This window comes from Xiphophorus maculatus, chromosome 14 (assembly GCF_002775205.1).
Source record: "Xiphophorus maculatus strain JP 163 A chromosome 14, X_maculatus-5.0-male, whole genome shotgun sequence".
Taxonomy (NCBI): Eukaryota; Metazoa; Chordata; class Actinopteri; order Cyprinodontiformes; family Poeciliidae; genus Xiphophorus; species Xiphophorus maculatus.
Genome location: NC_036456.1, coordinates 7427246 through 7443025, shown reverse-complemented (window position 1 = coordinate 7443025; position 15780 = coordinate 7427246). Strand labels below are relative to the sequence as shown.

Here is a 15780-nt window from a genome sequence, read left to right as displayed (position 1 = left end):
AGGGTGAACCCCGCCTCTCGACTGGAACGTAGCTGGAGATAGACACCAGCAACCCTCCTGACCCCATTAGGGACAAGGGTGAACAGAAAATGGGTGGATGGATGGATGGATAATCTAATTGGCCAGTTTAGTTCAGGATGCCACCCAGCTAGTAATAATCCTAAACACTGGGAAACAGTTTTACTAAATAGTTAACTTGTGTCAACTAAGAGGGCAAATTGAAGAGAAATACAATAATTTCCTCTTAATACTAGAGCAGTTATACATTTTGACCACTTCTGAGTTTAATACAACTAAAAAGAAGCACAAATGGTCACGATGATTAAACATAGCAAAGGTCTAATGCAGTGTTTCTCGGTTCCGTCCTCCAGCCCCCCTGCCCTGCATGTTTCAGGTGTTTCCCTTCTGCCACACACCTGGTTTAATCTGTGGGTGATTAACAGATTCTGCAGTACTTGATGGCTGCTTTCTTCCTGAACATTATCCTGAAAAACTGGATGCCTTTATTTCCAGTAGAAAATAGTCTGGTAATGTAGCTCTCTTTTTTTTTTTTTTTAATACTGAAGTCTGTATGGAGGACTTTGAAGCCAGTTTATTTAACCAGAATAAATGTGATATTTTACTGTATAGTAATAGAGATATTTAGAGATAGTAAAACATTTAAAATACTTGTATCATTCAAACAGAAATCCAACTCACTGCATTTAAAGGGCTAACTCTAATGGTATTTGGTTTAAGTTCAAGGTGGCTTTATCCAAGTAAGTAGGACAAGTTTGAAATTATTTTAGTATGGATGAATAGAAAGGATATTTGGAGGTGAAAGGAGAAAAGGAGGGTGTGAGGATTACACATGTTGACGTTGTAGGATAAGAAGCTTTTATACTGAAGGCTTGACTGGTTGTTTCCCAAAATGTTATTGCCTTTCAGCCCCACAGTTTCATTCATCCCAGAGGGACAATGTGGGTCAGATTCTTAAAACATAAACGCAGGAGATTTAACTTACTTCTCATTAAACTTTGCTGAGCTTCATTTACCTTTTATTCCTCTGTAAATTATTAAGACATAAAAACAGGAAGATGGAGGTTCCATTCTGGCGAAGCTTTTTCTTCAAATTGTGTGCAGTTAGAAAGAATGGGGCTACAACGACGCGCAGTTAAAACTAATTTGCAGGAATGGAGGTGGGAACAAACTGGACACAACGCAGAAAACATTTCAGGGAAAGGAGCAGAATTCAAGCCGGTCATGGAAACGGTGGTTCAACGTGGAGCACAATACGTTTCTGAGTGCCGTTTTGAAAAAGTGTGAAAGTAGTGTTTGCAGAGAAAGAGAGAGAGAGAGCGGTAAAATGAGGGTAAAATCTAAGATCGTAAATAGGGCTCTTAAATTGAAAATCTAAAATCTTAGATAATAAATACAAACAATATTTATTTATAGATTTATGTAACCAGGATCATTTTCTATATTAGATTTAGTTTATTTATTTTATTTTCCATTTTGTTAGATTTATTTTTTAAAGGGTTACTTAAACATTTTTTCCTCTTCCCCTTAATTTATTTAACACCAACCAGGCGAGAACAATAGTGTTCTCGCGTGGCTCTGACGTCATGTGACAGCTGCACATCAGCGTCCTAAATTGACAGCACAGTTTATATGGCTGCAAATCGCAGCTTAGGCAGGAAACGCTGCGGGACTCTGATGTGCAGGTAGGCTTCTGGTCTGTTCCCGACGAGGTTTTCAGATCTCTATTGTCTGTTTTTCAATCGTGTATGTCTGTTAACTTGCAGCCGGGTGATTACTCAACCAAACGTTGCAAGAATCACGATTAGTCAAGAGGGAACTGGTGAGTGTTTGGTAGGGAGCTAGTATGCTAGCACTAGTCTTCCAGCCTGTTGTGATTGTATATTGATTTGTTGCGTAACAATATTGGTTGCATAAGTTATATTTACTTATGAAACGTCTGCACATGTAACTGATTAATTAGGTCTGTTTATACAGGCCAGGTGCGTTGCAGATCCCTCGCGCAAGGAGTGGCTGGAGGGATCTTGACAATAGCAAGGATTGTCTGGTTTCACTGACCAGACTGGCGAGCTAAAATAAGCAGGATACCGAAACACAAGACTTATCATCTGGGAATATTCTTCCGACCTAATTGGAGGATCAGCTCAAGTCCCCATTGAAGGAAGTGGATTATTTTGGGTTTTTTTTTCATCATCAACAAAGACTGGTGGACGTCCTTGGTATAAGGAACTTTAACTTGTTTTTCCTTTACACTATGGACTAATGTGTGTATATATATTGTAAATACTAAATACAACTCACCAATTTGCACCGTCTTACTGTCTCTGTGCTTTACAAATTGCCATCTCCTCCAGTAGCCGAACCTAGCTAGACTTTAAGAACTGTTTGGATAAATTTTAATTCGGATTATTTAAAATCTTATTAATCCTTGAACGCAATGTGGGTTACATTTAGAAATGGTAAAGCTGATAGTCTGTTATACAGGACTGGAATACCTACAAACGTCTAATGGAACTTATTGGTAAATCAGTGTTAAAAATGTCTATCTTCCAAAAAATTCTTTTAGTTCTCTGATATTACTTTTAATCTGCCAAACATTAAACATGGTCTGACATTGTCTGTGTTCTTGAATATTAGAGTTTGAAATCTTGTAAATGACACCACTATCAGGTTATATTGTTACTGGATGATGGTTGATCATTTTATTAATGTCTTCTTGTAAAAAAAAAAGCCACACATATTCCACTATTATTTCTACTATCTGGAAAATGACAAATGCATTTATCCAAAACAAATATACAATTTGTAGGAAATGTTATGTCCATGAGCATTAAGATTTATATAGGATTATCATTTTAGTTGCAAATAATTCTAATTGTTCTGTTGGACATATTTGAGAGATGACAAGAAATCTTTAATCCTTACTCAGTTGAAGTAGAAAGGACAAAGCTGAAACGGGAACAGTCATTAGTTTTCTTAAGTGACTGGTAAATTCCAAACTTCTTAAAACAATGGTAAAATGTTTCTGCCATGGATATAAATAAAAACACACCAAATTCACACCATGTCTGAAAACCAAAATTCACTTGTTATAGAATCATTTAAAACAGATTAAAAATAGGTCAGATTTTTAAAAAATTAACTTGGCTCTAATGTCACAATATTTGATCATTTGTATTACTTGATTGGCAATACATGTCACAATATTCCTGTTGGCTCAGATTAACCCCCATGTTACTTAGCTACATATTAACAGTAATACTATTCAAAATGAATTTAGTTAACTGCTCAAAAGACAAATAACTCTTTAATTTTAAAACTTGCACTATGTGTTTAGAAGCACATATTTTATACTGCAGTGAAGTATAAAACATAACCTTTTTCCTATCTGTGCATCGCATAATCCTCAGTAAAACATTTACTTCCAAGCACCGCCCACAAGGAAATGAAGGAATAGAGCAAGAACAGCAATTCCCATGAAGTGAGTGAAGTGGCTCAGGGTTTCCCCACTGCCAAAAATACTGTCGTCAGTGGTCATACTGGGAGTGGTGGTGTGGGCGGTGGTGGTGGAGGTGTGGGCAGTGGTAGTGGTGGTGGTAATAGTAGTAGTAGTAGTACAGGTGAAGTGTAGGTCGCTGTCGATGCCGGCCGAGGTGAAGGTAACAAAGCCTGGCTCCATGCCAGTGACCGTATCGCTGATCCAGCTCTGGTACTGGGACACTCGGGTGTAGACGCCTGGTTTCATTGGGACAGCACATCCCTCACCAAAGCTCACAACCCCTGCTTGGACCCACTGAGAACTATTCTGGAGTTGAACCATCAGAGGTCCGCCTGAATCTCCCTGAAGGGGAAAGAAAGAGAAGAAAAGTATCAATTACTTGTGGATAGTAATTGCAGTTTTATATTACCTTCTCGTTCTCAAATTTTCTTTTATTTTTGGCTGGACTGATTAGGTTTTTCTACAGTGTCTGCTTTTTCTTTGGTTCTATTGTGTTACATGTTGTGAAATGCTTCCTTCCTTCAGTTTGGGACTGGACATCAAAACAATGCTGCTTTTTTTGGTTTTATCCTGTGAAATACTTTGATTTTAATTAGGGGTGCAGCCGATTCATTGGTAACAATTTCCTTCATTTTCGGAGATTGGTGATCGGCCAATACTTCAATGTGTAGCCAATCTTTTCACCTGATATCATCTACCCCAGCAAATGTCTTGAAACCAACCACTGTCCTCTCCTGCTCACCTGTGAGAGGTTTGACTGTTAGCCCCACCCATCGGGTCATGTCTGCACGTTTGCACATAACAAGAGTTGCTCCACTGTTGCCAAATCAACAACTTTCCTGCTATATTTAATGACATTTCAGACAAAAAAAAAAAAAAATGGTATCGGCAAAATCAGAATCAGCAGGTCCGAAACCTACCTACAAACTAGGTAGGTTTCAATGATCCGATGAAAACATTGGATTTTTATTAGATCCAGAACTACATACTGAAACCAGAGATTCATACAAAATGAGTCTGTTGTTACTTGTAAATGCAGCTGATTTGTAGACTATCAGGAAGTTTGAAATAACTCTTCTTCCTTGTGTTTTATGCTGAGAATTATTCCATTGAGCTGTAAAAAAAAACAACAAAAAAAAAACATTACGCAAATAAAGTTGTAGTTACCTGACAGGAGTCCTTTCCTCCCTCTTTAAGTCCAGCACACATGTAGTTATTTGGGTTTAGGTTAGCATTGAAAAGAAGATGTATCATGAATGTTTCGGAGTAGTAGCACATGCATCGGTTGTTTCCAACTATTGGCACTTCCACTTCCTGCAGAGTGTTTGAATGTAGTCCAGTTCCAATACCCTGGGTTTCTAGAAGAGAAAAGTAAAGGCTTTAAATGAAATTCACAAGCGAAGTTGTCGGAGACGGTGACTATTGTGCAACTTACCAGTGTTGCCAAAACCAGTGACCCAGCTCAGAAGGCCATCATGGAAAGTGCTGTTCTCTGAGGCCAAGCAGATCGGCTGGATGTAGGGAGTAAAGTCAACGGGAGCCGAAAGCTTCAGAAGACAGATGTCATTTTCAGATGTCGAAGAGTCGTACTCAGGATGGCAGATGATTTCAGAGAGTCTTCGAGTCACTTTAGTCGAGTTGGAAACGTTGTCTAGTTGTACAACACCAAGTTGGACTTCTGTGTGGTTGAGGTCGTCTCTTACAGAAAATGAAAACACACGAGAATAAGAGTCAACACACAAAAGTTTAGGCTCGGTTGTTTCAGTATCAGCAAATGTTGATAAACATAACAAGAGAGTCTTTGATAAAATCTACAGTATGTAACTTATTTTTAAAAATATTTTTTTGTTTTACACATTTGTTGAAACTGTCACGATTGTCATAGTTAGTAAAAAAAAATCAAGCTCTTCTGCCTTCTTCCAGTGTTTCCATTGCTAGCTAGAAACAGTCAGAGCCCAGAGGCGGGCCTTAACGCTGTCAATCACTCCAGCTATGCCCTGTGCTGTGATGCAGTGTCTTCCCATCAGCATTGTTAGTTGTCTAGTTAGCATAGCCACCATTGATGGTGTATAAATAGTTTTTCTGTAACAGTGAGTTGTTTCTCTGCCACTAGAACATTTAGCAGTGGGTTCACGAGGATGATTGACACCGCCAAGACTGTCCTCCAGACTCTGATTGGTTGTTTTTAACCAGGAGAGGTGCATTTCTTCAGACAACAATATCAGCACTGGGAAGAGGTGGAGGAGATTGATCTTTTCAAAGATTATCGGTATCATGACATGGTGATAGTTCTAATAAATATGTAAAAAACAGATTTTGTTTTATAGAAGTTACACACTGCAGCTTTAATCAGTTAACAAAATAAAAACAACCCTCTCACCTTGTTATGCAGTGAGCAGCTGTTAGCACCCATTCATTGCTTATCAGCGACCCTCCACAGGAGGAATCATCTACAGTAAAATATACCTGCCAGGGCCAGTCCCCCAGCTGGGCATCTTGACCCCCAATGATTCGCGACTTGCTTCCAGCTGCTTTGCCACACGCTGGGGAAAACCGAGAAGAGACAAAAGCTGAGACGAGTGAAGGTGGAGGAAGTGCTCATAACTGTCAAACGACGCCTCGTCGGATGCGATCATTATTTCAATGTTGAACCATTTTTGCACGATTATTTTAAAAAAATTATTCTTGCTTTTTTTAAAAAGCAATTCTAATAGAAAGCAAAAGCAAAATGTTCATTAACTTAGCAAAGGCCCAACTTATAAAATTAACTATTCATGTCAGAAGACAGAACCAAACTGGTTAAGCTTGTTAAAGTGTCCAAGATGCTTACCAGGCTCCTGTGATTGACAACCTGAAATGCCAAAAATAGAAAGACATGTTAAACCAGTCATCAGCACACATGACCAGTTAGAGAAAGAAATGAATTATTGTTTCCCACACATTCACTTGTAGGATGATAGAGTTGATCTTTATATCTGTACATGTATGCGTAAATAACTTTTGTTGTTCTGAAATCATGGCTGTCTTGTTCAGCTGAAGTTCAAAAAGTGTTTGCCCCCTCTCATATTTAAATGTTTCCAGTATATTTTCAAGAACAAATCCCCCCCCCCCCAAAAAAAGTTTGGATTTCTTTTATTCATGGAAAATAGATTCTCAAACATCTCTGTCTAGTGTGAAAAAGTAATTGTAGCTTCATCATTTGTACTGGTTATTTCTTTCTTGATGGTAACAAACAAACACTTGTAACAGGTGTTAATCGCTATGGAGTAATATTTGCAAAGTCCTCTTTATGGAATTGTATAATTTCAGCCACACTGGACAGGTTTTGGACATGAACATCCTGTTTAAGGTCATGTCAAAGCATGCAAAATTAAATTTAAGCTTGGACTTTGACTAGGCCTCTCCAAAACCTTCATTTATTTGAAACATTGTCCCACTGTGACGGTATGTTTGAGTTTAAGGTCACGAACTGATGTCTGAAAGTTTGCCTTTATGGTTTTCTGTTAGAGGAAAATTAGTGGTCAACCATTAATGTCATCCACATACCTTTGTTGCATGTATTTTTAATTTTCATTTTGTCAGGATGTCTTTTAAGATAAATTTTTTTGATAATCCAAAGCATTTGAAGTGTGACATAATACAATAACTGAACAAATCTAAGACTGGAAGTACTTTTTCGCTGCATTGAAGCTCCTGCAGGACAGAAACAGTTGCCTTTTCAGCGTACACGCCGCTGTCCTTGCATCCTGAATTAAATATGTCTGTTTCAGAGAGCAAACTGCCATAACTCGTATGCTTTTATAGAGGTGGGCAGATTTACTGTTGATTTATTTGAAGTGAATATGATTACCAGTACATGGCTGCTGTTGAGCACATCTTCAGAAAAGTGGTAGGTGCATACTGTACTTTTTCTGTGCTGGTTTTACTTTTGAGCACTAACTGAGCGCTGAATCTGTTGGAAGTCTTACTGGCTCACTCCAAATATTACTTCCAGTCATCAGAAACAGCATGGTAAAATTAAAAGGTTATTTTAAATCTAAATTACTATTTATTCATAAAGCACTTTAAAACGGTAGCTGTGACAAAATGCTGTACAGATAAAAACCAATAAGCATTCAAAATATGGAAAGGACGGAAGACAATACCATAAAGCATAATGCGCAATAATTGAAGTAGGAGGAAAAGTCTCAACGTGTTTAAAGCTATAGAATGAAAATGTGTCTGACGAAGAGTTTTAAACGTGGACAATAAAGGGGCACTTTTAATACGTAATGAGAAAATGTTCCATAATTTGGGAGCAGTAACACTAAAAGCTCTGTCTTCCAAACCTAAATCAGAATTATTTGTGTATTGTATCTCAACTAATAAATGTGAGAACAATATGTAATAAAACTTGTTCATTTGAAATGAGGATGTAAATGTTAAATTTTTACTGTACTCATAAAAAGTAGTCACAAAGATAAAACGTCTTTGAATAAAATGTGACTAAGATAGCAGCACATGTAGGTTTTCTTAACTAAGTCATAAGTCACAGAAACCTTTTCGCCATCTATATGTATGAGGTTTATCAGAGACACGCCATTAAGCTACATGAAAGGTAACATGAATCATGAAACATTCTTTCTTACCATTGGATAACAGAAGGATCAGCACAAAGTTTCCAAACAGCTCTTGGAGATCCATTTTTAAAGAAACGATATCCTAAAGCTACAGATGAATGCAGATGTTCAGCTCCACTTAGAATGAACCTTTTACATTAATGTCAGCCTGAAAGGAAAGGAAAGGAAACCTGTTGGCCGTGTTGCCAGATTGAATCGGCCTTTTATGAGACATGAAAGTTGTCCAATCAAGGAAGTAATTTATTTTCATGATGCAACATGTTTGTTTCCCTTTCAGGTTCTAAAGATAATCAACTAAGTTCGTTTTCCTAATCTGGGCATCTCCAACTTTTATCAACAAATGTACAGATATTTTATGTTTTATGGAATAATTTAATAGCACTTGACCTCTTAAGTACTTATTTTAAAAGCATTTTTTAAAAGTAAGAAGTTTTTGATAAATGGTTGTGGTTGACTTTGACTGTCAGTGAACCAGAAGAGTATTTAGTGCCTTTACTGCAGGCATTGTTCAGCTTCAAAGTATTTTCCTTATTGTTTCCTTTTGTCTTTCACTTGCCTGTAATTCCCACTGAGCCTTTTGTCTTCAGCCCATCAAAACCGGTCTGTTCTCTGTGCTACATCTGTCAGGGAAACTATGCAGCATTTACCAGCTCGTTGTTTCACTCCGTCCCCAGTGACTTGTTTCTGTTGTTTTAACTTTGTTCTGTTTACCTCTCATAAAATGACTGTTCTACCTGCCATATCACCAGAGATTTTTCCCACGTGAAAGTTTTATATCGGTGTTTTGCTTCAACCATGGCAGCAGAAAAATAAAATTCTTGCCATTTCATTTGCTAATACTCCCGTTACTTCTTGGTAATATCAACTACCATTGCTAGGATTAGCTGTCATTGAAGCACTGGTAATTTTATCTTTTGCACAAATCTTTGATAACACACAATTTCACAGTTCCAGTGTTTCAGTTTAATAAGAAATTAAATCAAAACCACATGTGAATAATTTTGTCATTAAAAATGGATGTAAACGGTTACATGAGATTATGTTCAAAATTCTGCCATGGCGCTAATGCTCATCATCAATCAGCCAATCAGAGAAGACGTCGGCGTCTTATTCAGGTGTTGGAGCACATTGTCCAAAAAAAACAAAAACAGAAACAAACTATCATTCTCCTGCCACTTCCTGTTATCGTCTTTGTTGTTTACAACAGTAGTAACATCCAGCTGTTGATCACGTGACTCGTCTGATACCAAAAAAGGTCTTCTTATTTCCATTTTTCAAAATACATAAATTTCAATAGAACCAAAAAAACACCTCAACATAACACATAAACTTATCGAAAATTTTGTTTTATCCCCCCCAAAATTGCCGTGTTTTTGAGAGAATTTTCATAATTTCGATTTGTGCAATTCTATGGTTAATGGAAACCTTAATTGATGACATTTTTAAAATGAAAGAAATGACTTTAGCGACGCTCAGCCTACTGTTCTTTAAAAAGAAAACAGTATTGTCCTAAATGGAATGAGGAACAGACAGACGTTAAACCTGATTTAATTCGTAGAAGGATGTGAAATAAAATGTTTTCCACTCATCCCCTTGTGGGAAGACATTGTACAATGCAGCTAGCTGCCTTAACAATTTCCCAACTCTTTATAACTTTTCTCATTGTAAAACTCAAAAATCGAGTTGCTTGGAAACACTCTTGACCTTTGTTTCTCTGTAAGGAAAGCCTCCTGGCTGGCTTTTGTATTTACTTTTCTCTAGGAGTGCAAACCTAGATTATCATTACCTTGACAACCATGCAACTCTATCTCTGTATGGACCAGCATGAATGTATACATTTGTTAATCTGCCTTGAAGGTGGCAGAGATGCACAAATTCACATTCTTGCATAAAAGACGTGAATCACCTACAGCATAACAATAATTAACCACCGTTCAACTCTTCCAACTACTGGCTATTGTGCGTTTGGTGATTTTGTTTATGATATTAATTCTGTCTTTATACAGGAAAATCTCTTGAGATTCGTCATCTCATTTACAAGAGAGACCTGTTGCATACATCAACAAATTACATAAAAACAATAATGCAATCTAAACACCTGCATTGACAGAGTTAATGTAGTTTTTAACAATGATAACAAATAAGTGAGCAAAGAGATATTTTTAAATCCCTTTATTAAAATGCTGAGCTCCCCAGGTGTGACCAGTTTGGACAGCTTCAGAAGTTCAGTACACACTGAAGGAAGACTGAATGTGACAAAGTCCTGAGTGCAAAGGCCGTGGTATTGATTCTTGTGCGAAATGTGACATAAGAATAATGAAATCAGATGGAGGATTGATTTATAAATGAAAGTGTGCCCTTGCAAGAGTGTGTGATTGTATAGAGGGGGCCATTTAACTAATTTGCAATAGTGATAAATCCAACAGTGTCTAACAGACATATAGAGCACCCTAGTCTAGAATACTCATAAAAGTGTCAGAAACAAGTAGATTTCTGGCATTGTTTGAGAAACAAACTTGTTTTGAAACAAGAAGCCTAGCATCTTCTGTTTGTTAAAAAATAAGATGCTCTTAGTCTTATTTGCCTTCAGCAGCAATGCAAATTTTAATAGTTGAGACTGAGAGACTGATTTTGCCTGACAATAAATTACTGAATCATCAACATAAAAACTCACAGCTGCACTTGTAAGACCATGGCCCAAATTGTTTATACAGATATTAAACAGCACAGGTCCTAAAATGGACCCCTGTGGAACCTCCCTAAAAATGTTCATGTAACTTGATGTTTGACAACCATGTTGTGCACATTGAGATAGTTTAGTAACCATAGTCTATTCAGTAAGCCCATATGTCCAAAAGCCTTCGTAACACATTGCATGTTGTGTGAGTGATCCCACCACATAACCACATATTGAAAAGATAGCCCAGCATTTGATTGGCTTTTAAAAACTTAAAACTGCCTGGCAGTCCCCCAGTGACACTTGGCATGTATCCGATGCTTTTAAGGCCATCACTGCAGGCTCTTTTATTAACGGCTGTGTTTGCAGTCGCACAAACTGCATTCACATTGGGATGTGGTGCATCATATTACTGATAACTGACAAAAGATTTGACCAATGTTTCCTAGGTAAGATGAAAGTAAGCAACAGGTAGGTCATTTGATTTTTAACCTTGCCACAGTCTTTTATAATTTATGTTTGTTTGGTAATGAATATCAAACTCCTATGATTGATTAGATTAATTATACAAAGACCCAGAGATACTTGATTACTATGATAATTTGTAAAACAGGTCAAAATGAGGTAAGAAAACTTAATAGGGAAGAATAAAGTTTAAAAGTTCAAACTACTTATTTCACAGCTTGAAGCTAGATCTGACAATAAAGAGTATTTGTGCCTCTCAAGGTTTTCTGTAAGGTAGCAAGTGACACACTAGTCTATGAATTGCATCAAAGCTCCATATTGACAGAGCATATTTGTACACTCAGGAAGTTACTGTGTATTAAAATGTTTTCTTTGCCAAAACAACAACAGCAAAACATGGAGAAATGCTGCGAGAACAGAGATCACCAAAGAATGATTGGAAGGACTTGGGTTTTCACCACTGCCAAAAATACTATCATCAGTGGTGGTAGCCATATAGGTAGGACAACATATTTGAGCACTCAGGAAATCACTGTGTATTTAAATGTATTCTTTGCCAAAAAATACATGGAGAAATGTTGCAAGAACAGAGAACGCCAATGAGTGATTGAAAGGACTCAGGTTTTCACCACCACCAAAAGATTTCTCGTCAACCGTCCCATTGAGGTGACAGAAGTAACTTAAATCCTTGTCAATGCCAGGAGAAGTGAAGGTGACAAAGCCCGGTGTCGTGCCAGTGACCATGTCTTTGATCCAAGTCTCATACTGGGACACTCGAGTGTAGACTCCAGGTGACAGTGGGAGGGCACAGCCTTCACCCATGCTCACGATCCCAGCCTGGACCCACTTGCGGCCCTTTTTTATCATTAGTGGGCCCCCTGAGTCTCCCTAGTGAGAAACAAGTAGTAGAGCATGTAAAAATTATTTTAAGAAATTTTACAGGGAAACATTTTTCAGCAGAGAAACCATATATATATAAAAAATGTCATTTTAAATGCTAAAACTTGATGTCAAAAAGTTACATTATAAACATAATGTATTTGTTTGAGCAGTAGATTTTCTTGATGAAAAGGACCAACAGTTTAAACATTTAGCCATTTAAAAAACAAGTAAACACACAATGATGGTTACGTGACACGTCACATACAAGTGTTTAGATTCAGGTGTTTGTCAGATACACTCTCGGGTTGCGGTTGCCACTATATCCATCTTGTATTACCATGTATCGTGTACTTTCCAGTGATGCTATAACTGTTAATATTATATATGCAGATGTTGGCTGTTGTGGTTGCTTGTTTTTTTTTTCTTTCTCCCTTTCTGCAGATTTAGAGGTAGACTTTAGTGACTTTATGCTTATTCCTCTTCTCTAATCCGATCTCATTTCCTTTTAAACCTTTTCTCCACCTTTCGCCCTGTCTTTTTCATCTCTGTGTCCATTTGAAATAAACGCTAAGAAATCTCTAAAGGTTTTGTAAATCTAATGGAGCATCATGGCAAAAGGCATAATACTCCACTTGTGAAAGTAAATTTGTTGGGCCTCACCTTGACACTCAAGACAACAATTTTGAGTGCCACGCTGCTGGATAGTGGGCATTAAAAAAAGAAAAGAGAGAAGAAAAAAGATAGTTACCTGACATGAGTCCTTTCTTCCATCAAAATATCCAGCACATATCATGTTGTCTGTGATTGAGGCAGTCTGTTTATAGTAGCATCTACACCTCTTTCTTCCAATAATTGGTACATCTACCTCCTTCAACTTGTTGGATGATGATCCAGTTGCTGTGGTTATTTAAAGAAAAATGAATAGCATTTGTGTAGAATTAAGAAGAAAAAATTAAGTAAATATTCTATATCTTACCAATCCCACATATCTTACCAGTCACACCAAAACCAGTAACCCAGGCCTTTTTCCCGTCATGGATATCGCTGGTTTCAGAAGCTAAGCAGATTGGTTGGATGTACTTGGTGAACTTGACAGGCTTTGAAAGCCTCAGAAGACAAATGTCATTGTTAAATGTCTCAGAGTCGTACGCAGGATGGCAGATGATTTGAGCAAGTCGTAGATTCACCCGATGGGGGCTGACAGCATCCAGTTCTACAGTACCCAGCTGGACTTCTGTGACGAAAAGGTCATACCTTCAAAACACAAAAGTACAATCATTAATTTGAACTTCTGATGGTAAACTTAGTGACTACTAGTCTGAGATCTTCCCCATGGCAACTAAACAAATAGTCCAGGAATGTTTTATGCCCGTATTGTTGAAACGGGGCTTTGAAATAAAATTTGACCCTGCTTCTGCATTTGAAATACAGCTTAATAATTATACTAAAAACAAACCACGTGTAGTTTACAAGTTGTCCCAATATAATCTTTGAATGGAACATGCGTCCACAAACAACTTGGTTGCAATAGGTACAGATTGGCAACAATAGTTATCAAGTGTTGAACGTCTTGCAACTGGGCCAACACCTTCCGTCAGTAATAGTCACATTCCTATTAACAGAAGTTTGTTTTTTATTACTGCTTATTGTGACTTCTACCCAGACAACACATGGTCAAATTGTTAATCAAGTTTATTTGTATGACACATTTCAGCAAGAAGCCAGTTCAGTGCGACCCCGCCGGACCGCACATGTAGTAAAAAGTTCCTGGGGTCCAAATGAGCCCCAAGTTTAGGACTGTGGGAGGGTTAAATAAAAAATGTAATATGCTTTGTCAACCTCTCACCATGTTACACAGTGAGCAGCAGTCAGGACCCATTGATGGCTGATCAGCGATCCTCCACAGAAAGCAAAACCATTCTGATGCAAACTTGCCTGCCATGGCCACATCCCAAGATATGCATCTAAACCCCCAATAATTCGAGTGTTGGTCGTCAGACGGCCACATTCTGACAACAGGGAAGAAAAAATAAGTAAGAAAGGACAGATGCAACAAGTTCTGTCACAAGATATTCCTTTTACTTTCTATGTCTATCTAGAACATTCAGTGTTCCCTGGAGCAAATTTTACCTTTAAGATATGTGTGGTTTGCTGATTTGTATGGGTTTTATTTTTGTTCTTTTTAAATACTATTTATTTCCTATATTCATTTACATCTGGTATTGTTACATACACTAATAAATGAAACAAAACAGGTAAAATGCATGGTTGTTGAAACATGTTTTATGCTGATTCTTCTCTTTGGCTGCCATTATAATGGAGGCAGAAATTATGGCGGCTTTGACTGAGCTCCAACTTGCAAAACAATTTGCACACAGGTCTGGTGACACTGCCCTTTGGAAGGGATACCTTCTGGTATTAAAATATGTGACATTAGTATAACTTAACTCTCCATTCGCTGCAGAAGAGGGGAAAAAAAAACTTTCAAAACTCGCACAACTTCTCAAACTGGCCTTAGACGCTTACCAAACGGCTGCGACTGACAACCTGGAACACAGAACAGAGGAATGCTTCATCTCAAAATTATTACAAAAAACCCCCAACACATACATTTAGTGACATGTGATGAAACTGACCACCACTATTCCAATGTTCAAGGCAGACTTTAGATAATTTAACTAGATAGATACACATACTTTTTGTAGAGATTTTTATTTTAAAAACAGAAATACTAAGTCAAATACCTTTCTCTAAGTATTGCTAAAGTCAAGTTTGACACAATGAGACAAATTTTATTGTATGTATAGAAATATTTAAAACAAAAACTTATTTCTTACCACTGTACAGCAGCAGGGTCACCAGGACTAACCCAGTCAGCTTTAGGAAAGCCATTTTCAAACTCCCCTCCGGTCGCGGTGCATTTTTTCCCCTCTTAGAAACAGGTCATACACTCGAGATTCATTTTCTTCTTGCAAATGCTAATCCTCCTTACAGTATGAGCCCATGCTGTCATGATCCTCAGGTGTTTGGGGCTGTTTGATTTTCATTTGTGTTTCGATCATTTCTGTTATGTACTTGGAATGTTCAGAGTTGCTATAGTAACGGTAGCCCAGGGAATGATGGGTAGGTTAGAACATGGCAGTTGAAAACTAGTGACTGAGCAACAGTGGATGTTAATAAACAACACAACAAGAATGAAACTTCTTCATGTCTTCAATGTTATGCCGTGACATAAAGGGATTGAAGACATAGCAGTTTCCTTTCTTTCATTCTTTTCTTTTGTGTCTGTTGATATTTCTCTGAAACTTGGCTTCGCCTGAGTTAAAGTTAATGGAAGGCCTTTTCATTTGAAAATTAATTTTCTTTGATTTCCACTGTAGAATGTCAAATTTAATTTGTCTGGCAATTGCTTCAAATAATTGCTTTGTTTTGGTCATTGCTGATGCTTTTCCATCTTAGCATTTTGCTAACATACAATATATGCCCCAAACACCAGACTACTGACACCTACCGACACTGGTTTAATTATTAACATCTGGAACTTCTTTTCTTATTAAATCAACAGTTTTCCGTCTTAAATTTGTCTTTGACACTTTAGCTCAGGAAGTTATCATTGTACT

At 37.5% G+C, this 15780-nt stretch overlaps 2 protein-coding genes and 1 long non-coding RNA gene across 3 annotated transcripts; 1 reads left to right on the top strand and 2 right to left on the bottom strand.

Moving 5' to 3' along the window:
• The first annotated feature begins 1485 nt into the window (after positions 1 to 1485).
• On the top strand, positions 1486 to 2432 carry LOC111610959. The gene is made up of 3 exons (XR_002753834.1): positions 1486 to 1703; positions 1785 to 1840; positions 1996 to 2432. It is a non-coding gene; the product is annotated as an uncharacterized LOC111610959 (long non-coding RNA).
• A 276-nt stretch (positions 2433 to 2708) lies between these two features.
• LOC106700257 (serine protease 27-like) lies at positions 2709 to 8299 on the bottom strand. The gene is made up of 6 exons (XM_023346198.1): positions 8146 to 8299; positions 6348 to 6368; positions 5898 to 6060; positions 4953 to 5215; positions 4685 to 4875; positions 2709 to 3859 (listed from the first exon to the last, which is right to left on the bottom strand). The coding sequence occupies exons 1-6, from the start codon at positions 8198 to 8200 to the stop codon at positions 3437 to 3439; spliced, it is 1116 nt and encodes a 371-aa protein (XP_023201966.1). The 5' UTR covers positions 8201 to 8299; the 3' UTR covers positions 2709 to 3436.
• Positions 8300 to 11807: 3508 nt separating this feature from the next.
• Positions 11808 to 15231, bottom strand: LOC102230434 (serine protease 27-like). The gene is made up of 6 exons (XM_023346200.1): positions 14998 to 15231; positions 14687 to 14707; positions 14007 to 14169; positions 13155 to 13414; positions 12909 to 13057; positions 11808 to 12166 (listed from the first exon to the last, which is right to left on the bottom strand). The coding sequence occupies exons 1-6, from the start codon at positions 15050 to 15052 to the stop codon at positions 11819 to 11821; spliced, it is 996 nt and encodes a 331-aa protein (XP_023201968.1). The 5' UTR covers positions 15053 to 15231; the 3' UTR covers positions 11808 to 11818.
• Positions 15232 to 15780: the final 549 nt, after the last annotated feature.

Excerpts from the sequence above, each read along its gene's own strand:
- LOC102230434 (XM_023346200.1), bottom strand. The coding sequence starts at position 15,052 with ATGGCTTTCCTAAAGCTGACTGGGTTAGTCCTGGTGACCCTGCTGCTG. Across the intron at positions 13,058-13,154 it reads TACTGGTTTTGGTGTGACTG|CAACTGGATCATCATCCAAC; the intron begins GTAAGATATGTG and ends AAATAACCACAG. Across the intron at positions 12,167-12,908 it reads GAAGAAAGGACTCATGTCAG|GGAGACTCAGGGGGCCCACT; the intron begins GTAACTATCTTT and ends GTTTCTCACTAG.
- LOC106700257 (XM_023346198.1), bottom strand. The coding sequence starts at position 8,200 with ATGGATCTCCAAGAGCTGTTTGGAAACTTTGTGCTGATCCTTCTGTTA. Across the intron at positions 5,216-5,897 it reads GCTGCTCACTGCATAACAAG|AGACGACCTCAACCACACAG; the intron begins GTGAGAGGGTTG and ends ATTTTCTGTAAG. Across the intron at positions 4,876-4,952 it reads CACTGGTTTTGGCAACACTG|AAACCCAGGGTATTGGAACT; the intron begins GTAAGTTGCACA and ends TTTCTCTTCTAG.